The sequence below is a fragment of the Solanum lycopersicum genome, chromosome 3 (genome assembly GCF_036512215.1).
Source record: "Solanum lycopersicum chromosome 3, SLM_r2.1".
Taxonomy (NCBI): Eukaryota; Viridiplantae; Streptophyta; class Magnoliopsida; order Solanales; family Solanaceae; genus Solanum; species Solanum lycopersicum.
The window spans coordinates 43166233-43189675 of NC_090802.1; the positions used below are offsets into that span (position 1 = coordinate 43166233).

The 23443-nt window shown below is 30.8% G+C and overlaps 1 protein-coding gene across 1 annotated transcript; it reads left to right on the plus strand.

Annotated features, from left to right (window-relative positions):
- Positions 1 to 10956: 10956 nt before the first annotated feature.
- LOC101055507 (Lsi-1) lies at positions 10957 to 18678 on the plus strand. Its single transcript, NM_001287354.1, has 5 exons — positions 10957 to 11187; positions 11270 to 11494; positions 16783 to 16980; positions 17723 to 17784; positions 18287 to 18678. Exons 1-5 carry the CDS (start codon positions 11071 to 11073, stop codon positions 18534 to 18536), a joined length of 852 nt encoding a protein of 283 aa, NP_001274283.1. The 5' UTR covers positions 10957 to 11070; the 3' UTR covers positions 18537 to 18678.
- Positions 18679 to 23443: the final 4765 nt, after the last annotated feature.

The following is a 23443-nucleotide window of genomic DNA, read 5'->3' on the forward strand; positions in this document are numbered from 1 at the left end:
TAATCAATGTGGACAAGTCAACCCATCACCAATTTCGTTACTCCCAAACATATACCACAAGGAAATACACACATTTCATACACTTAACCAGAGTTTAGAAATCCACTTGCCTCATTCCAAAACTTGAGCCTTCCTCTTTTTGTTGACTTCCAAACCAATAAAATCTATTCAAATAAATAACCACGATATGATTTCGAAACTAACAACATTAATATTGCTATATCTCTAGCTTTGACCCAAAACTCATCCAAATTTATAATAAAATTTCTAAATCATTATTCCAACCAATTGTTCAAATCTCATATTTTCTGAATTTCAAGTTTAGGGTTAAATCTTAATTCTCCGAATAACATAATTATAATGATTTTTATATATCATAATGCACCCACTATTTAACACATATCTCAATATATCAAAACTTGAATCCTAATATGATAATCAAATGAAAATAATTAAAGTTGAAACTAACTGCCCAACACATCAATGGCGGACTACAAAACTATCTGCTGAAACCACTTATTCTCAATGTTCTGATTCATATTTATCGTTCCACTATTAATAATCCTAATCTTGGAGTAATCATTGTCCAATGATTAGGACTAATCATTGTCCAATGATTGAATCATAATACTTATACACATTTATAACCCCAAGTTCACATATTAGTATAAATTATACACGTTTTAACCTAAAAATCTATTCATAGTTACACAAAAATTTAATAGAAAGGATAAGAATAATTACCTTGATATCTCGAGATAAAAATATCGTTGTTTCTCCTCCTTTTTCCTTTTCTTTTCTCCCTTTCTTTTCTTTTCTTTATCTGCGTATTTTTTTCTCAGATCGTTCCTTTCTTTCTTTTTCTTATAAGCCGTACGGCTTTTTAATAGTCTAGGGCACTTTGCCACCCCCCCCCCCTTTTTAATTATTTTTTTATTTTATTCATTTATTTAATTAATTCCTTTTCTATTTTTTTTTCTATTTTTCTTTTAATTATTTTTTTAGCAATAAAATAATCTTGTATTAAATCTAAAATCATGTCACTCATTGTTACAAGTCATATAAATTATTTATAAAATCTACTAAAACGTTAATATAAAAATAATAGTTGGAATTTCTAAAACGACTAAGAGGGTCGTTACATTATCCACCACTAAAAATCATGTTCGTCCTCGAACATAAAATAGGAGAAGGAAGAATTATTGACGTTATCAAAAATCTAATGCATAATCTTCCAGAGTCGTTGTTCATATCTCCATGAAAGATTATCTTTAACACCATTCTATCAAGACTAACTACCAAGAACTGAACTATAAAGAATTTGACAGATCTACATATCAGAAGTGATTGTCAAGCTACATACTAACCCATGAACCGAATCTAAACTGCAACCCCTTGGACCATAACACAATAATCATGACAAATACTTTCTCACATAAATATAACGTTCTATTGATACTAGCTACAACCAGAAGTGAACCTGAACCAATCATCACATACTCATAGTGCACAAACCATCACATATTTTATAACGATTCCCTTTTCAGAATACAATCTTTTTACAAGTTTAAGTTATAAAAATCTGATCTTTAGACTTCCGGTATCCATCAAGGGAGAATCAAAACATACATAATCCAAATAAGAACAAGATAAAGTAAGCACCCAACAAGTGGTACACTCTAGGATGCAAAACCATTAACAACACTGTCAGATAATTGTAACTCTTCATGTAAGCTCTTCTATAGTTTTTTTTTTCATACGCAATGGCGCGCATGTAGAACCAATAGTATACTTCTACTTTCTCAAACAACACCAAATATGCCATGACTGAAATGATCAAGTCTACCCAAGGATGTCACTCTACCATGAGAACAATCACAAGATCGGTACACCCGATCCACCACTAGAAATTCACCTGTAAATATGAAAACATGTATGTGTATAGGTAGCAAATCACACTCTAAACCATATCCAATACGAAGTAGATGGTCATATAAAAATTTATAAAATCAGAGTCGAATAAGACTAGATACTTCTTTTCATAGTGCCCATATCAAACATTTGCATTTATTTGACTTTATCTCTTTAATATTCTAGTTACCCACAATCACCAATTTAGTCTCGATTATAATTTCTCACATACTTGTTTTATTGAACCACAACTGCTCTTTACAATACTTCACTAAGGTCAACACTTTTAATTCTAAAAGAACTTCATAGTCGCAACAACCATTTATCTTATTCTCAAATCGTCACTAGTATTAAAATCTTCTTAACAAACACATTATTTCCTCCAAAATTTTCAAACTATGGCTACCTCTATTTCTTTTTAAGCATTCCATGGCAAGTACGAGTCCTAAAAAAATTGATAACACTAGTTTCAAATATGATAGTACCTTTCCATTGATATCAAACTATTAAATCACACCCGAAGTCAACTCCACACAACTTACACATACCATGCTTCAATTGTCATTCCTAATCATCGCATACCTCATGCCAATACTTAGAGAAATATTAGGTCTCCCCAATTATTCTATATACTATGGGCACATAATCTCTATTTAACATCACGTATCTATGTAACACATCACAACAAGTGATTCAAATTTTTTTTATCAATGACCATGTATAATTGTATGTCCATACTAATACGTATCGATAAGTCACTTAATAAAATCTGAACCGTTTAGCTCCACATAACAACACATACTCTTCCACATCTCACGGGTTTTACCCAAATCAACACTCAATCTTCATAAAAATTGCTGATAAATTCCTAGTAAGTCTATACCGAATTGATTCACAATCATAGTCATATTAGAACTATATATGTCCATTCATAGATCCTTTAACTCAGAACCAAGAGTATTCTTATTCCTTCACATCTTCTAAATTCTTTCGATGACACAAATTTTAAATACCTTGAACTCTTCAATACATCAAACTCTTTTTCTCTTCGCTGACTTGCTTACCAATCTTATCCTTTGACCAACAACCTATGGTATTTTTATCTTATCCTTGAAATAAAAACATCAAATAAAATCCCATTTAGGTATAACAATCAAAAGTAACCAAATTTACTACTCAATTTTTTTTTATTTTTTTAAGTCCTTCAAATTCTTCATACTCAATGTGATCAATCATTTCTTACCCCTTATCAATTCATACCTTGACAAAACACACTACCACAAATCTAAACTCACAATAAAAAACTTGAATTTTGAATTCAATTATGTAACTCAATCCTTTTATCTATTGAAATTATCTCATACATAGAAAATATTTACATATTTGGACATCTTACCTTATTATTGATCGCCTATCCATCGACCTTGTCATACCGTTTCTTAAAAATCCAATGGTAACCGTTACCAAATTCAAAACTATAAAAGAACTTATCAGCACACTCGAGTCGAACTATGTAGGTTTCTTTCTCAATTCTTACCCAATATATATATACACGTTTTTTTATCAATCTAATGAACGTGTGACACTATTACCATAACCAAAATGAAACATATGAAATCACGTATCCTTGAACTAAATTCTCAACTCTCTAAAGATATATATTTGTCCTTTATAATTATAGTAAATATCTATTTTCTCGATTGTCTCTTTCCAATGACTAAAATACTTCCCACTAGTTCTTTTCCATTTATGACTCTAGCTTCTTTCAATTCTATTCAAGCGAAATTTTCAACACATCATACAACTTTTCATACAACCGCATTGTTCATCAAATAGTGAAAAACCACAACCTTAGATGCTCGCAAGTCGTTATTACCATAAAAACTCGCTTAACCCTCAATTCTTATTTTATGATTTAGTCTCAATCGCAATCCATCACAAACTCCTATTATCATCATGCTTAGTTAGCTCTTGTTATCACCACGAAGTCAACTATTTCATCAATATGAATCCTTAAACCCAGTTCTACCAATCCAATCCAAAGAACTAACCCACTTTTATCCGCACTTCCTCACTAAAACTCTTAATTGTCTTCACATAAGTATACTCTTTAGGACTTCCTTTACCCCTATGCTTGTCATTCAATATTGATCCAATTTCTTGGACATTACGGTGAAATCACTACTCATTTAAAAATTCATAAAATACATTTCACAATCTGAACATATCAATATCATACCAAAGATCCACTACTAAAAGTTTCCTTATAAATAATGTTTAACACATCCACCCGTACCAACAAGCTAGTTGGGTTCTCAAATATGAGTTCAACACCAAATCTTATCATATGATGTATACCATAGATAACTCCTTAAGTAGTTAATATTTGCACTTAACAATCAACATGTCCGTTTTCATGTACCACTAGTAACACATCGTGAAAATTCATTACATACACCACTAGAACATATCATATCTATTGAGAAGATCATTTCCAAATAGGTCACACACTTTATCCATCAAATAGCTGTAAAATATTACCAGATTAGTTTTGTATCTAATCGAAGCTATATGTATTCTTTCGTAAGCAAGGTCAATATCAAAAGTAACACACTCCATAATTCTAACCAAGTACCCATCAGTACCATTGTAATAGTCGTATCATGACCTTCTTTGGTATACACTCAATCTGTGAAACCACATAAGGGATTCTGACCTGAACTGGTGCAACATCATTTGCTAAGCAACTTATTAATGGTATGACAACTATATCAATTGTATTTTTCAAGGTTACACTATTTATTATCTCGTTAATTCTTCAAACATTTAACTTCTAATTGTAGAACCACTCAATATTCTGCTTATACCAGATAAATACTATATTTATTATTATTATTTTACAATGACAACTAACCTTACTCAACTCTTTCAAATATGATCATGCATTCGTTTCATAAGTATATCATTTCAACCTTAATACCAGATCTAACATCAAACCAATACACGACATGCCAATGATTCACAAAAGGAACTATGCACGAGTCATCACATAAACGAGAACGAATGGAGTGAAGCGATAAGAATCAAAATGGGACCAACTACGCACAATAGAGATCCAAGCAGTGAAGATATTTCCTAAAAGTCACTACAGCCTCTCGAAGATAGGTACAGACGTCTCCGTACCGATCATCGAGACTCTATTGAGACTCGACTTGTACACACGTGAGACCTAGGAACCTGGGGCTCTGATACCATTTTGTCACGACCCAAAAATGGGCGTGATAGCACTCGTCATATCCCACAAAGACAAGTCAGCCTAAAACTCAACCATTACGATAAAAATGCGGAAAATTTACTATCAACTTACATTATACCCCAAAATCTGGTTGTCACATGTACAAGCCTCTAAAGTATTATAATTGAATCAAAAGAGAATATAAGTCTCATATGATATTGTTTCTAGAGTAGAACAAGATCATAATTAAGGAGAAGAAAGTCTGCTGCGATGGAAAAAGCTACCTGACAAATCTCCAAGAAACCTCAGACAAGGAGAAGGGAAATATCACAAAGTCCGAGCTAGTAACCTACAAAAAAATTTGTAGTAGCAAGGGTTGAGTACCAAACCACACGGTACCCAGCAAGTAAAATGTCTAAACACAAGCTAAGAGGATAAAATACGGGTACTCCTACCACCCCCAACAAAACCTCCACAGCTACAACCTGCATTAAAATCAACCCAACCTAACAACTCACAGTTTACATAGCACGTAGCTCAACAACAACACTTAGACAAATTACATATCTTCAACAACAACACTTCAACAAATTAAATATCCGCAATAACAAGCTCAATATTGATCAATCACAAGTTCTGCAGAAAGGCAATCAGAAAATCAGCAAAATACGATATCAAGTTCACTAATGGTAAGCATGTGCAATGCAATGGAATGCAATGTCAAGTATAATGATGGATGTCTGACCTAGTGATACACATCCGTTGTCTCTCAGTCCGGGACCCATGGGGGGCATATCAGTCCATGCATCTGTCGCGGCGCACGACACGACCCTCGATATTAGTAACCATCGCGGCGCGCGATACGTCCCTCGAAATATAGTATCCATCGCGGTGCGCGATACGTCCCTCGAAGTGGTACATCCTCTTAATTACCCATTCTTTCTCAATGCACATAACACTTGTCACAACCAATGCCTCAGAATAATGCAGATGACAAGTTCACACAAATAATGAGGAGATAACCATTTTCATAACATCGCACAATTCACCACCACAAAAACATGAAGTTACATCAACAATGATTCAACAAGCTTTCAACCCTTTCTCAACACAACACACATAAACAATTAATCACATTGTCTTTTGTTATCCCCATTTTTTTCATCATTAGAATTAATTAATGTGGACAAGTCAACCCATCACCAATTTCGTTACTCCTAAACATATACCACAAGGAAATACACACATTTCATACACTTAACAAGAGTTTAGAAATCCACTTGCCTCAAATAGTCGAACAATGACTCCAAAACTTGAGCCTTCCTCTTTTTGTTGACTTCCAAACCAATAAAATCTATTCAAATAAATAACCACGATATGATTTCGAAACTAACAACATTAATATTGCTATATCTCTAGCTTAGACCCAAAACTCATCCAAATTTATAATAAAATTTCTAAATTTTTGTTCCAACCAATTGATCAAATCTCATATTTTCTGAATTTCAAGTTTAGGGTTAAATCTTAATTCTCTGAATAACATAATTATAATGATTTTTATATATCATAATGCACCCACTATTTAACACATATCTCAATATATCAAAACTTGAATCCTAATATGATAATCAAATGAAAATAATTAAAGCTAAAACTAACTGCCCAACACATCAATGGCGGACTACAAAACTATCTGCTGAAACCACTTATTCTCAATGTTCCGATTCATATTTATCGTTCCACTATTAATAATCCTAATCTTGGAGTAATCATTGTCCAATGATTAGGACTAATCATTGTCCAATGATTGAACCATAATACTTATACACATTTATAACCCCAAGTTCACATATTAGTATAAATTATACACGTTTTAACCTAAAAATCTATTCATAGTTACACAAAAATTTAATAGAAAGGATAAGAATAATTACCTTGATATCTCGAGATAAAAATATCGTTGTTTCTCCTCCTTTTTCCTTTTCTTTTCTCCCTTTCTTTTCTTTTCTTTATCTGCGTATTTTTTTTCTCAGATCGTTCCTTTCTTTCTTTTTCTTATAAGCCGTGCGGCTTTTTAATAGTCTAGGGCACTTTGCCCCCCCCCCCTTTTTAATTATTTTTTTTATTTTATTAATTTATTTAATTAATTCCTTTTCTATTTTTTTCTATTTTTCTTTTAATTATTTTTTTTAGCAATAAAATAATCTTTTATTAAATCTAAAAGCATGTCACTCATTGTTACAAGTCATATAAATTATTTATAAAATCTACTAAAACATTAATATAAAAATAATAGTTGGAATTTCTAAAACGACTGAGAGGGTCGTTACATTGTAGCTTGTATCCCTGATTTTTTTTGAAAACTTTCTTGTTGATCGATCACTTTCAATGCCTGTTTGATTTTGTTTTTTTTCCATCTTCGAATTAACTGAACTACACTTCTCTTTTCCCTTTGATTTCTGCGCTTGAGTTTGTGACAATATATTGATTGAAGGAACATGAAAGTCATCAGTCTCATCGACCAATCTTTTACTTTTACTTGGGGATTCGCTACCTTTCCTAGACATTCTGTATGAACTAAATGGGGAACTTATCTGAGAGGGATGTTTGGATTTTGGGTGAACTGATATGAGAGGGATAATGGGGAAGATGAGTGAGGCGAGATTTGGGTAAGAACAAAAAATCTTTGCATGTTGGAAAGAGATGATGAGTGTGAGGCAGGATTTGGGAAAGATCAAAATATGTTCGCTTGTTGGGGAGAGATGGAGTGTATTGGGGAAAGATGTCTATGTATATATTGGTTGAGATGGGGGTGGATAGTTATTGGGCAACCGTATAATAGGGAATTAATTAAAATCAAATCCCTATTATTTAGATTTTATTTTTTAAAAGGTAACTATATAATGTAAAATTTAATTAATAATAATTTATTATTTATATTAAAAGCTTTAAAAGATGATAAATAGAGAAAAAAAGTCATGTTTTAATTTGATTTAAACTAATTTGAGCATTTTAAGGATAATAATTTAAGTCCTTTTTGAATTTTTTAACATGTGCTAATTTGTTAATTATCCATTATTAATCAAAATTAATTCAAATCCCACAATTAGTGCTGGTTACCAATTCATACATAAACGTTTTTTTTTTCTTTTTATTTTATCTAAAAAAATAAAAATAAAAAGTTAGTTGTAAAAATAAAAATAAATATTTAAACATATTAATTAGTATTTAAATAATTACTTATAATTTATTTTTAATTAAATATATGTTTAATTGATATGTTATAACTCGATAATCATCTGCTATAAGTAATTTATTTTTTAAAAATATATTTATAACTTGATATATATATAACCTTAAATGTGTATAGGGTGTTATTTTTATTTATTATAATGATAATGTTTTTGCTGTTGAATTTTTGGTTGGAAATTTCTTACGATGAGCCAAACTCTGATGGGACATCCATCGGAAATTGTCTTTCTATTGATATATCACCAGCATTCTCATTTCGATACATAAAATAGGAGGGAAATTTATCCTAAGTTATACAATGTTATTATGATGAATAGAAGTGTAATAACCAAAAACTAAGAATCCATTGATTGTTACAGCTATGTGACATAGGCATTGACACAGTTAATGTTATTGGTTCCTTATACCTCATCTTTGGCTCATATTGTATAATTATATCGAAAACTTTATTTGGTCAATATAAATAATTTATATTTAGATGTCAATAAGCAAAAGTGAAAACTCATGGGACCGTTCCAAGGTATAGATATAAGATTAGCAATGAGACCTTTAGTAATGAATATATAAAATAGTATGCTCCTTTGAGTAGAGGGAGAAAATACATGTACAGCTACAATTAAATACGAAACCAACCAACATAAATAATAAAAAAGGAAAAAGAGAGAATACAAGCACATATAGACGGTAAATATCTCAAAATGTTACTCAATTATAAAAAATTATCTAGTAAAGTCACTCAACTTTATTTTTTATCAATAAAAAACACTCAAATTAAAAACTTGCTTTATAAAATCATTCAACTAAATTTATCATTAAAATTTATGTAGAACAAAGTAAATTAGATTTTTATGTCAGATTGACATGGACCCACAGATAAAACAAAATTAAGAAAACTCATATCTTAAACCCAATCCATCAACAATTTTCATAATTGACAAAATTGTAAATTTGGAAATTTATAGGCTTGCAATGTTCTTCTCAATGTTCTTTTAAAACTTTTGCGAAAAAAAATAAATTCACCTCAACACACTCTTATATTATTATTTTTTTGATTTTTGGTGTAAATAAATCGACCTCCGATCTAAGATCGATTATGAATAAAAGTATATGGTTATGTATAGGAACTTAATTTTTTCAAAAAAAATAAATATTTAATAGACCACATTTATTGTGATTAAAATAAAAAAATAAAAAGAAATGCTAAAAAACAAACTAAATAGCGCAAAAAAAAAAAAAAGGAGCAGTGATTTTTTTTCTCCATGCAACCTCCTTAATCCAGCCATAAACATCTATGGCAGTGATTTTAATTAAATTGAGAGCTAATTTGACATAATTAAATTCATGCTAAAAAACAAACTAAATAGCGCAAAAAAAAAAAAAGGAGCAGTGATTTTTTTTCTCCATGCAACCTCCTTAATCCAGCCATAAACATCTATGGAAGTGATTTTAATTAAATTGAGAGCTAATTTGACATAATTAAATTCGTACATTAATTTTACGTGTGGATTCATATTTATATGATACAAAAATTAATTTATTCTATTATTTTAATATTGGAGTAATTTTATAATAATAAATGTATAAATTAAGTGATTTAATAAGAGAAAAATCTTAAATTGAATGAATGACTTTATAAGTTGGCAACTTTCACGTATAGCAAATAAAAAATTCATATGCTATAGCAAAGTTTGCATAATTGCACTCCATAGCAAACATAGAAATTGTATAATTCGCTATATATATACAATTGAAGCAAATTGTATAAAACGAAGTGTATAAAACAAGAAAGAGAAAATCACTTGGGCAGAAAACTGTATAAAAACGAAGTCTATAAAACAAATTGTATTATTATAAATATATATAATGATTATATACAATTTGAATTTGTATGAAATGAAAAAGAGAGAAAGACAAAAGAGACTTGACAATGAATATACAATTGAATCGAATTGTATAAAATGAGAAAGAGAGATATTAGATACAATTTGAAAATTGTATAAAACGAGAAAGAGAGAAAAGCAAAAGAAATTAGGCAGGGAAGTATTTTTATAGGTGTATTTTTATTGTATAATTATACATTTCGCTTTTGTTTGTATAAGTGAGAAAGGCGAGGGTGGCGAGCGAGATCTGGGAGAGTGGCGAGCGAGATCTGGAAGAGGAGAGAGAGGAAAACAAAAGATATGTATTTATACAATTTTTTCTTGTTTTATATAATTAGAAACAACTTTTATACACTTGTGTTTGTATAAAAAGTGAGGAAGCGAATGACAGATTGGAGGAGAGTGGCGAGCGAGATATTTGGGAGAGAGCCCTGACAATTTTTTGTAAACGTTTGCTATGGAGCACAATTAAATCAAACTCTAGCTACGCCATTTATTTTAGATTATTAATTTGCTATTATATACAATTTTCCCTTAATTAAATTAGCTTTGGAGATATTTATACCAACACACATGGTTGTGTGTGGGTCCGAATTAAAGATAGACACTTGCCACCCAAAAGCATTGAGGTGCATATTCTTTTTTTCTATTTATATAAGTGTAGTTTCGGTATTTGTTAGAGCTAAAGTAGAAGTAAATTCCCTAGCTAGCTGGCTAGCTCTTTCAATTCGTCTCCTTTAGAAACATTTTCAATTATATATTTGTGTATACTTCATTAAGTATCTGTGAAGAATGGAGAGTGAAGGAGGGAACTGTAGCAAAAGCATAAACCAAAATGAATTGGTATTGAAGGAAGATCCGAAATCAAACTTTTTTCAAAAGTATTATCGATCTGGTATTATAAAGAAGGTATTCATATTGTTTAGATAGTAAAATAAAAATAGTATGTATGTTATTGTTGATGGATGATGTGATAATGAATGTTGTGTAGGTGATAGCAGAGATAATAGCGACGTACCTATTAGTGTTTGTGACATGTGGTGCAGCAAGTCTTAGTTGGAGCGATGAACACAAAGTATCAAAGCTTGGAGCGTCCGTAGCTGGTGGACTCATTGTAACTGTCATGATATATGCTGTTGGACATATATCTGGTGCTCATATGAACCCTGCTGTTACCTTTGCTTTTGCCGCCGTTAGACATTTCCCATGGACACAGGTACGTAACCTTTACTATTACTACACTCTCATTGTCACATTAACGTGTAAGGGTAAAATTCTCCAATAAAACTATTACTACTTGTAATATTTTAACATATCAATTTTAGGATTGTCTTATGACCTAATAAGACGCATCAAATTTCGTGCTCGGTGGAAAGCAAATAATAATGTTAGAGAAAATTTTGTGATCTACACACATTTATTCAAGTACAAAAGAATAATTTCACTATGAACTTTCTAGTCATAGTTATATAACCAAAAATATCATGACATTGATATTGTTCAAACATATAGGCTGAAAAGTTTTCAATTTTAAGCTAATTAAAATGACACTAGTTGAAAAGGCACATAGGAAAAACTAAAAGGGACAAAAATCACTAATATTGCTAAAATGACGATATTTGAATTTATAAGTCTTTTTCTTACTTCTCTTAGCTTAGACACAGATTCAAGATTGAAATTTCATTATGTTTCTAAAAGCAAAGTACAAATTGTGTAGTTATTATGAATCTAGCAACACTGGGCTATAGTTTGTCCAGAAGATGAGCTGATACACATCCATGCACCTGCTGATTTTGATAGGCACATGACAATTCTGAAAGTCATAATTCTTCTTTCTACAAGAATAATAATAATGATAATTATGTCTCCCATAATTAATGTAATAAAATCATTCAATTGCCGGTTGTTGCTCCGTCGTATTCAATATATATATATATATATATATATATATATATATATATATATATATATATATATATATATATATATATATATATATATATATATACTAGTTGCAAAAACTAATTCATTCAATTTTTGTTCCGTCGTATTAAGTATACAGATATATACAACTTGTGGCGAAAACTAATTCATACAATTTTTGTTCTGTCGTATTATATATATACTAGTTGCAAAAACTAATTCATTCAATTGCTGGTTGTTGGTCCATCATATTCGGTCTGGATGTACATAGCCAGATCAGTTTGATTTTTAAATATCAAACTAAATGATTTGTGAGAGATTTTTAAATCTATAAATCAAATTAAATTAATAATGTTTGGAATTTTCAATCTTGAATTGTTTTAATGTAAATATACAGTTAACTTGTGTTTCAAACACTTTTTTAGTTCCACAAAAATATACTATATAATGTGTTATCTTAAGAAAATAAAACAAATATGAAATGAATGATTACACAAAAATATTAAAAAAACAAAAAGTAATAATAAGATCACATAAAAACAAATGTTACTAATTAATAATTAATAATGAAAATACATAATTTCAAAGTACTAAATAATCATGCTAAAATAAGTCCGACAAATACTAATTGCATGACTAAATATTAAAGAAAAATTAAAATTAGAGTGATTATGTATTTTGACAGAGTAAACTAATATAAATTAAAGAACAAATATTCGACGTTATTGTCATTTCTTAATGTTCTGTTGATTTTTTTTTTAAAAAAAATATTAGTATTGGCTTTTGATTTTGATTTGAGCCTCATTAGAGTTACGGACGTTTATCAATTATAACCTTTATTGGACCACCCAAATTTTAAGTTTCAAATTTAATATAATATGTTTAAAGATAATAATTATGAAAAAGTATAAGAAATATTTAGAAATTACATCAAAGAAATTTTTTGTGTATGAAATAAACATAACCTACCTTCACCAAAGAGTCGATATCAAGTATAATTTTGTGGTGTAAATAGGTACATTTTTCGGCCAATTTGAAAGAAAAATTCATGATATCACACAGTGACTATCAATCACTATTAAGAGTCTATCTATCATATAGAATAAACCATAACCTATCTCCACCAAAAAATTTGATGTCAAGTAAGCTAATTCACCTATGATTTTTCTTTCTTCAATGCCTCAGATGATTTTCAATCCTACGAGTATGCAAAATTTATAAGTAAACGAGTTTATATATACCATATTGCTACATATCTAGTCTAAAGGCAATAACTCACCCTCATCTATAATCAATTTCCTAATGTTTAAACCTAAGATTCAATTTCAATACTTTCAATTAATATAACTTTAATGGAATTCATGTAACACGATATACCTAGTATTTATTTAGCTATCTCAATATACCACAATTTACTTGTAATGATAATTATTCCCTCCGTCCGGTATTATTTGTCATGATTTCGATTTTTAGAGTGAAATTGTAAAAACTTTGACTAATATTTTAAGATATATCTTTTCATCATATTAATATGCAAAAAATTATAATATATAGTACTTTTCATATAGTTTTAGAATATGTAATTTCTTTGATTAAAATATCGAACTAATGTGATCTAGTTTACCTTTAAAAATTAATTAAATTCACTTTAGATAAACGCAACATGACAAATAATTTTGAACGGATATAGTAAAAATGAACACTAATAAAAAAAATAAAAAACAACTGGTTGCGAACCACTGACGAACCATGTTAACTTTAAAATTGTACCATAATCAGAGCCTACCCAATTGCACCTTAATTTAATATTGAATTCTCATTCTTCTTTTACCCATCATCATCACCCAATTACTAACTTTCAGGCCTAACACCACAATTTTAGCACGTTTCTGTTTATCCATCAATATTAACGGTGCACTTCTTTAAAAAATACTGCATATGGAATATATAACATATAGCTTTAAGAAAAAGTGGGGCTCCCAATTTAAGACCCCAAGTATTATCTTAACGGCCTTATAATCAAGTCATCTCTAATAAGATATTTTAAAATTGAACCTACCTTATATTAGGAAGAATATCAAAATGAATCATGGCGCATACAACTAGATTAACGTAACGCTTAAGTCATAAGTATCCACTTAAAATTTTTCATAAAATTTATTTATTTATTTGAACTAAATTGTGTTTCTATTAGCTAGACACTTAAATTGAAGAAAACTTATAGGTATTAGACATTTTGTAATGACATAGCGAAATGGTAAATAGAATCAAAACATTAGTTGTGAAGATTCAAAACTACTCATGAGTGAAACACACACTTAATTTACTAGGTGTATGGACCAATAAATTTAATCCCAACTTACGTAATACAAGCATAAAATGAAAGCTCAAATCTTATTATGTATCGATTTTTAAAACTTGCAAGTCATCATATCAAGTATATCTAATCCAAATATTAATTGTAAGAGTATGAAAGACACTAAAATCAATAAACAAAATACTTTATGTTGAAACTAAGGACATCATGTCATAGCCGAGAGAATCGAACACAAGATAAAATGAATAGCTCACCCTGGAACCTGATGTGCTAGAGGTTGGCTAGAGCTGAGGGCGAATCGAAATCGCTAGTATACTCGTTGAATTCCACAAAAGGAAAACGAAGAAAATATATGTACTAAGTAGGCATCATCAGTTGGCTCAAAATAGAAATCAATATGCATGAAGTAATAACATAGTATTAACTATAGAACTTACCAGGTGACAAGCAACAACAAACATGAATAAGTGACAACAACACTATAACAAGTATAAATTATAGTCCACAATATAGAGAACACACATGGGAACTCATACCTCCACACCACTCTCTTTTGAAATTTAGGTTCTTTGAGATTGAGTACATTAAGTTACTTTAATATATTTTCTTTAATGTTATCATGTCGGAACATGACACTCGATCCAATAATATTGTGTCAGAACATGACACCCGATTCAAATATTTCGTGCCAATTTGTGGCACCCTATCCAAATATATCGTGTCGGCTCGTGACACCCGATCCAACCATATCGCTAATTCATTATTCTTTATCATCTCTTTCAACTTTCTTAACGATATTACATTAAGCCTTTTTTATTTAAGACATCACTTTAATAGAACAAGTTCAGAATTATGGATTTCATGGTTTTGTGATTACAAACTAATCGCAACAACACCTTAATTATCCACACAACAAAAAGCAAGTGCATAAAAAAATTCACAATATCACTCAATGACTATCAATCACTATTAAGAGTCTATCTATCATATAAAATAAATTATAACCTTCCTTTATTGAAGAACCAAAAGTCAAGCAAGCAAGTTTTCCAATGTTTTTTCTTTCCCCAATGCCTCAGAGTGTTTCCAATCTATCAAGTATATATGCATAATTCATAAGTAAACAAGTCTATAGACACCCACATCACTATAATCACTTTTCTAAATTTTAATGTCAACTAATATGTCCACTCTCGTATTTCTCAAATGGAAAGCCTAGGGTTAAGTCTTAATTTCTCAAATTATTACAACTTTAATGCAACTCATATAGTACAGTTTCCTAATATTTAGTTATCTATCTTAATTTATCAAAACTTAATTATTGTATAATATCTTTTGGTGTTTGGTTTTGAATGAGAAATGTTTTGGTGTTTGGTTTTTGAATGAAAAATATTTTTGAGAAATATCTTTTATTTTTTGTACTAAAGTAGAAAATAATTATAATTTTTTTTTTTTGTAAAAGTCAGACCTAAAATTTTTTTTCGGGGCGGGGGTATGGGGGTCAAGGCTAGGGATGAAAAGTAAAATTTGAAGTTGATTTTTTTTAAATCAATATTATTCATTTTTTGGGGGTAGGGTGGGGTGGGGGGGCTAGTAGGAGTGGGTGGGCGGGGGATCAAGGATAGGGGGTGAAAAAATAAAATTTAAAAGTTGAAAATTGTTTTTAAAAAATAAATTTAATTTCTTAGGGGTACGGGGGGCTGGTAGGGGGTGAATTGGGGGGTTGGTAGGGGTAGGTGGGAGGGTGAGGGCTGATAGGGGGTGGATTGGAAGCTAGTATGGTAGGGTGGGTAGAGGGAAGGTTGAAAGAGAGTTTTGAAAATGTTTTCCTTAAGTTTTAAAGGAAAGTCATTTTTCTTAAATTTGAGGAAAATTAGTTGATTTGGAAAACATATTTCAAAACATTTGACCCAATTAAAGATGAAAAAATTAGAAAACATTTTTCGGCATTCATACGAAACACACGTCTAACTGATTTTACTGACTTATCTAACCATGATAGCTTTCACTATAGTTAACACTCCCCTCAAGCTCATGGTTTTAATAGGTCCACAACACCGTAGGAGATGTGATTGGATAGTCATGTGCTTTTTTTTCAGCCATATCATTCTGTCGTGGTGTATATACACATGTACTTTGATGAAATATGTCACAACTAAACATAAATTCACTACCATTAAATTTGCATTTGAATTCTCATTGGTTTTCTAGAATTACAACACAAAGAAAAGGTAGGTAATTAGGAATGTTGTTTGTTGTTTGTAAAGGTGCCAGTGTATGCAGCAGCACAAGTTACAGGAGCAATATCTGCTGCATTCACGTTACGTGTATTACTTCATCCAGTAACTAAAAATGTGGGAACTACAACTCCCTCAGGCTCAGATATTCAAGCTTTAATCATGGAAATTGTCGTCACATTCTCTATGATGTTCATCACCTCTGCTGTCGCCACTGATACCAAAGCTGTAACAATTTTCTCTTTCTAATATTCCTCTTTATCTCATTTTATATGATTTATTTTTTTTAGTCAGTTCTAAAAAAAAATACATTTCTATATTAACTAAAAATTCATCTATAAAATTATCTATTCTACCGTTAATGAAATGATTTACGACAACATAAATTTCTATCATTTCAGTTTGGACCAGCAATTTTAAAACATTTTTTTTTGTTTCTTAAACTTTCAAACAACCTCACATAAGATAGACACACTCAGAGAGCAACTAATTTAGTATTTTTAGACTAATTTTTTACTTTTTATGATTATATAGCCTTTTACTCGGATGACATGCACTTCCAACGCTCAAATTATTTATTTTCTGAATGTTTAAATCTTGTTATTTATAACATGTTTTATATAGTTTTTAAATATATTTATTTTATCTTGAAACATATTAAAATTCGTAATTAAATTTAGAGTCAATTTTTTTAAAAAATTATTGTCAAAAATTAAGAAATTTTAGACACGCTTACGAAGATATTCTTGTTTTCATTAACTTTTTTATGAATCTTCCAAATAAAGAAAATGATAAAAAAAAATGTGATTATACAAAATCGAACGAAAAATATACTTCAAAAATAATTTATTCTAAGTAATAGCCCTATTATTGCTTAATAGGTTAAAAACATCATTTTTCTAATTTTATTTTTTATAAATACATTTTTTTGACAAAAATAATTTTGTTTTTGTTGACCTGTGTTTAATAGATTGGTGAGCTGGCGGGAATTGCAGTTGGTTCGGCCGTATGTATTACTTCTATTTTGGCGGGGTAAGTGGATGCTAGTCTCAATTCTTGAATATAAAAATACGAGCACCAAACAAATAAATGCATAATTGAAAAAGAAAATCTTTTATAATAAAATTTAAGTTATTTGAATCAATTTTTATTTATATATATTTAGTATGATTTAAGTTGTAATAATTGGTTATCAATCATTCTTGCAAAGCTTAACAATTGATATTTTCATTAATCAACTGCCTTAAAGAAACATAGATGAATCTTTTTAAATATTGTTTTCTTTATCTTTGTTATTTAAGAAAGAATGACACTTTTACTTTTAGAAATAGATTAACTTTGATTTTTTTTTATGGAACTAAAATTTTCGAAAAATATATTTAATCTCTTATGAAGTAATTTATAAACAACACAAACATTTATGAAATTAAACGATAAATTTCAAAACATTTTCTTAAAACTTGTTTTTGTGGTCAATTGAAAAGCCTCGATAAAATGGATATCGCATAAATGTTTAAATTGAAATTTGTTGTAGGCCAGTATCAGGAGGATCAATGAACCCAGCTAGAAGCATTGGACCAGCAATGGCTAGCAATGATTACAGAGCAATATGGGTTTATATCATTGGACCCGTTTGTGGAACATTACTTGGAGCATGGTCCTATAATTTCATCAAGGTTAATGATAAACCAGTACAAGCAATAGTACCCGGACAATCCTTCTCATTTAAACTTAGAAGAATGAAGAGCAATAATCACGATGAAGAACAATGTGTTACCCTCTAAATGATTCTACTTCTTCCAATCTCATTTCACCCCTCTCTATGAAACAAGTTGCTTTCTAATTACTTTCCTCATGTTTAGTTTGTGACTCAAAAATATTTTTTAGTGTCGGATAGATGGTGAATAAGAAATATTTTCTAGAAAAGATCTTTTATTTTTAGGTGAAGAGTTAAAAATACTTTTTAGAAAAATAGTTTATCATTTAAAAACAAAATCCTGATAATTGATTCGGACCCGATCTAACATTTAAACTAGGACATAATATCGATGATCGATTTAGGACCCTCCATAGATACCCAACCCAAAACCTAACCTCGACTCCCGATTCGAGACCCGATATTCAATCTAGGACTCATTTGCAACATCCAAACATGGACGCAAAACCAAAAATTGATTTAGAATCCGATCTTATCACCTGATTTGGGATCTAACCCCAATTTTCGATCGAGACCTGACATTTGATGTAGACCCTGTTGAAAAAATGGTGCTAATATCTCAAAAAAAGGTATTCGTAATATTGTTAAGGTACATTCTTTCATATCTGGTTTATGAATATTAAATATATATTTACTGTGATTGAATGCCTAGCCTTGATTAGCCATAATTCCATTATATTATCCACCATTGGAAGCCATATTTTGGCAGTTGACTTTCAGGTTAAACGTTCCCATTATTATCCTTTTTGACACATTAATCCTCTTATCATCGTCTTGAATTTCCCATAAACATTTAGGCGATTTATCTTGTCTCATTTTTTTGTTGAGAAATAAAAATGGAGTCTTTTGATATATTTCAAATATGCTATTATGAAATATTTGAAATTGTAGGGGTATCATGCTAAGGTTGCGCTACATGATCTTAAGAAAAATAATTGAATTTAAGATTTTGGATTGCATGCTAATAAATATTGATATCAATTGTGATTTGATTGAATGCAATATTAGAGTTGGAAAAAATATATAAAATAATTGTTGAGCTTTTAAAAGTAAAATTAATTCCAATGTTCTTGTTGTTGAAAATGATAGTGATTACATTATCCTCAAAAGAGTCTTTGGTAATATATGAGAGGTATGATAAGTACAATACTAAATAAATTGAATATTTTATTGTACAAGAAGGGTACAATATATAATAAAAATGGTAAGAGGAAGTTGATACATGTTTGTGAATCCCATAATATTAAAATAATTTAGTACAATTACTTATTGTGGAGTTAATTGATAATGAGACTAAGTGGATAAGATAACTCTTAGTGTGTGTTTCAATTGTAATAAAACTAATTATATGTGAGTAAAGTAGATACATGTGTTTGAGACACAATGCGATAAAAAATACAGCAGATGAATTATTTACGTTGATTGAATAACGCTATCAAAGACACTTAATCCAGTTATAAATATCGACGATCGTTACTAAATATATAACTCAACTAAATGAGTTGGGGTCGAATTCCACAGGGAGTGATACGTGTTTACGATTCATTAGGAAAGTATGAACATATTCAAATCAGCCATATTAATAGATATTATCGAATAAAACTATAATTCAAATCAAGGGGTTACAACAAATTTCAAATAAGGGGGGGGGGTGTTTCGGTTTTGATAATGAATTACAAAAGTAGAAAATAATGTGAATTAACAATGATGAGACGGGTTCATGGGATGTAATTCAATTATAGGCTAATCTAGACAAATGGGTAATTCAACTGTTAGAAAATAGTTGAATATTAGTGAGTAAGCTAGACTATAGAGGAGGTAAACTTTATCTCGAACAATTACCTTGAATCAAGTTGATTTCTCTCGAACATCGACAATCATGCAAAATAAGAACAACCACGCCTTAGTTGTAATACTCCGAAAGTCTAAAGCCTAATCTAGAGCCTAACATGAGAGTCTAATAGATGTAACACTGTTTATAAGTCAATTATAATGTATTTAAGTCATTTAGGAAGTTTTAGAATCAAAATGTCAAGCAACGTCCATGACGTCCGTAAACTAGTTCAAAGAGGTGCTAGTGTGTCTTAGCCTATTTGACTAAATTTTAAGAGTCGAAAAATGATGAAATTTGGGGGTAAGGTATCTAACACGTATTAGAGTTGATTCATAATCTAAACGTTGAGGTACAACTCCCCAAGGACCAACCAATGGCCCTTGTGGAGGACCCTTGAGAATGGCTTAACGCTGTCTAGGACAGTAGCCATCGACGAGGGGCAACCCACGAGGCATGGTCCAATCGACAGGTTGTCGATGGATATCTCAATGGTCACTTCTCCAATTTCCTGGAAGTAATTTTGGCCAGTCTTAGTCGCAAACGACGAATTCACAAGACGGCCATGAACAATGCCCGTCGATTGACAAATGGCCCATTGGTCAGGGTTCCATCTGTCAAGACACTGTTTTGCTGCAAGTTTTAAGTTGGTTAAGTTAATTTAATTAAGTGGTTAGTTAATTATTTAGGGGTTAAGAGAGGCCTAATTAAACTAGCTAATGACCCCTATAAAGACCCAAACCTAATTAGACTAAACCCAACTCTTATAATTCCCAAAACCAAAATTTCTCTTTCTTCTCTCTTCTTTCTCTCTCCAAAAGAAATTCCATTAAAAACCAAGCAACGGAGGGTTCTAGGGATGAAAAATATCAAGTTTTCTCCATGAAACATCATTAACTAGTAAATTATGGGTTTCCTTTCATCTTTGGGATCTCTTTTTCCAAAGGGTTCCTTCAAGATGATTTCGAAAATATGAAATTCAAGTGGGTTTACTTCGAATACGAAATTAATCTTGTGAATTGATTTGTTTATGATTAATTTTGATTATTATGAGTAGATCAACATGTATTATTGTGGAATTATACTATTTATTGATGCATTGACCTAGTTTGTGGAAGATGACCTTTTCCCCTTAACCCTAGGTTATGATCTTGAATTGAATTATATATTATTGATACAATTGACTTGGTTAGTGTGTGAATTGCTATCCTATATATTGTTATGATGCCAATTTATGAGTAGATTGTGATGTACTGTAATCCAATTTTGCTAGTTCTTGATAAATTGACCTAGGTTGTGAAGTACATCATGGATTTGACCTAAGTCTCTAACCCTAGGCTATTAACTAGTGATGAAATGTTGTGTAATGATTCAATTGACTTCATTATTATGTGGATTACTGTTGTGTGATTATACTCATTGTTGGATTGAATTGGGTGGTTGATGATAAGACCTTGATGATGACATGGTGAAGGAGATTGGGGTAAGTCTTGTGATCTCGATACTTTACTTCAATTATGATTACTTGTAATTAAGTGTTGAATTTCTATTGAAGTATATTTTCAGAGGGACAGACTATTCCACCTTAATTTCATGCAAGAGGTTAACCCAACCTGATGGCAGTCAAGTCCCACTCAACTCAGCCCCTTTCGCAGCCTATTCTGCGTAACATTTTAGGTCGTTTTTCTTTTCTTGACTTAAATTATTTTTCAGACTTTCAGTAAGTAAATAGGTACATAAACATACGTGTAAACCCAAACTTTACTTTTATAATCAAAATAATACAAAGGACTCACTCGTTGGAACAACTGTTCTGTCCAACTTCAACTTCTATTAAGGCATAATCACAAGTCGATTGCTGTTTTAGACACTTCTTAAAACCCTCACATTTTATTATAAGTTTCTTAGTGAAATTATAGACTTAATAATACCTCTTTTAACTTAGTATAACAATTCTATCCTCTCTTTCCAGTAAAAAACATCCAACAAACAAGGCTCTACATTTATAGAACATGTGGTAGCCTTGTGTTAAATTGCATAGTGTTGTGACACATGTCTAACACTTATCAAATTCTTACCCTACTAAAATATAATGAATTTGAAATCCACAACTGATAAGAAACATTAAAAATTCTTATTCATAAAGTATACAAGAGATACACTGAATCTGGACACAAGCGGCTACAAAAAGGTTAACACTGCATATGCTTGGCATGTGATTTTCTGCATTTCCCTCAATATTTTTGGATCCAATATAATGTCTAATTATTGTATAGTCATTATCTCACCAAATTCCACCTGAATCCATCCGCACATTTTCCATGCTTGCACACCATCGATGCCGTGCCGCTGCCTTGCTTTGACAATGTTAACATTTAATCCACTCGTGCCATTTCTTTTTTTCTTTTTGCGTTTCATTCGCAATTGACTATGCTTGATTTATCTTAACTCAATTTTCATGCATTTGATCAGACCATGTGATTTTCGCATGCCAATTTCGTCCACAACCGATGTTGGTCAGCGCCTAAGTCATGCCATGGGTTGTTGCCGTGTCAAAGCCCATTTCATGTCTTAAAATTGTTTTACCAACATAATTTGAACCCATTTGACCATGAAAAGACTCTTCTCACACAATGCATGATTGATTCCACTTGCATTTTGGCCTTTGACAAAGTCATTCATACCAACCCTTTGCCACGCCCATGCCTATATCGAGTTACTTGGTCAGGACCCTTACAAACTACCCCCTCCTAATGAAACTCGACGTCCTTGTTGAGGAAATCTCTCATCTGATCCTATTTGGATATTAGACAAAAATAATATCCTTCCCATCATCTTCATATTCAACCAACACCAAAGAATGCACATTTGAAGTTCATTCCTCATTGTTCTTTTCCCTTTCCAATTCGACAACAAGTAGAGAATTCACTTTCACTTGTATTGGACAGTCCTTATTCAAATGTTAGACCACCAGAAGTGAATAATCCCCTAAAATTTCCCTTTTGTTTTGGAAAGAAGTATCCCTTGTCTAGTGTTCCCCCCTTTATCTTCCTTCTCGATAGTTTGGCCCTTCCCACGGTCTTTCTGTTTGAAGTGCGAAGAATCCTTTGGGTCGTCACCTTCATCTAAGTCAGCCAACTTGT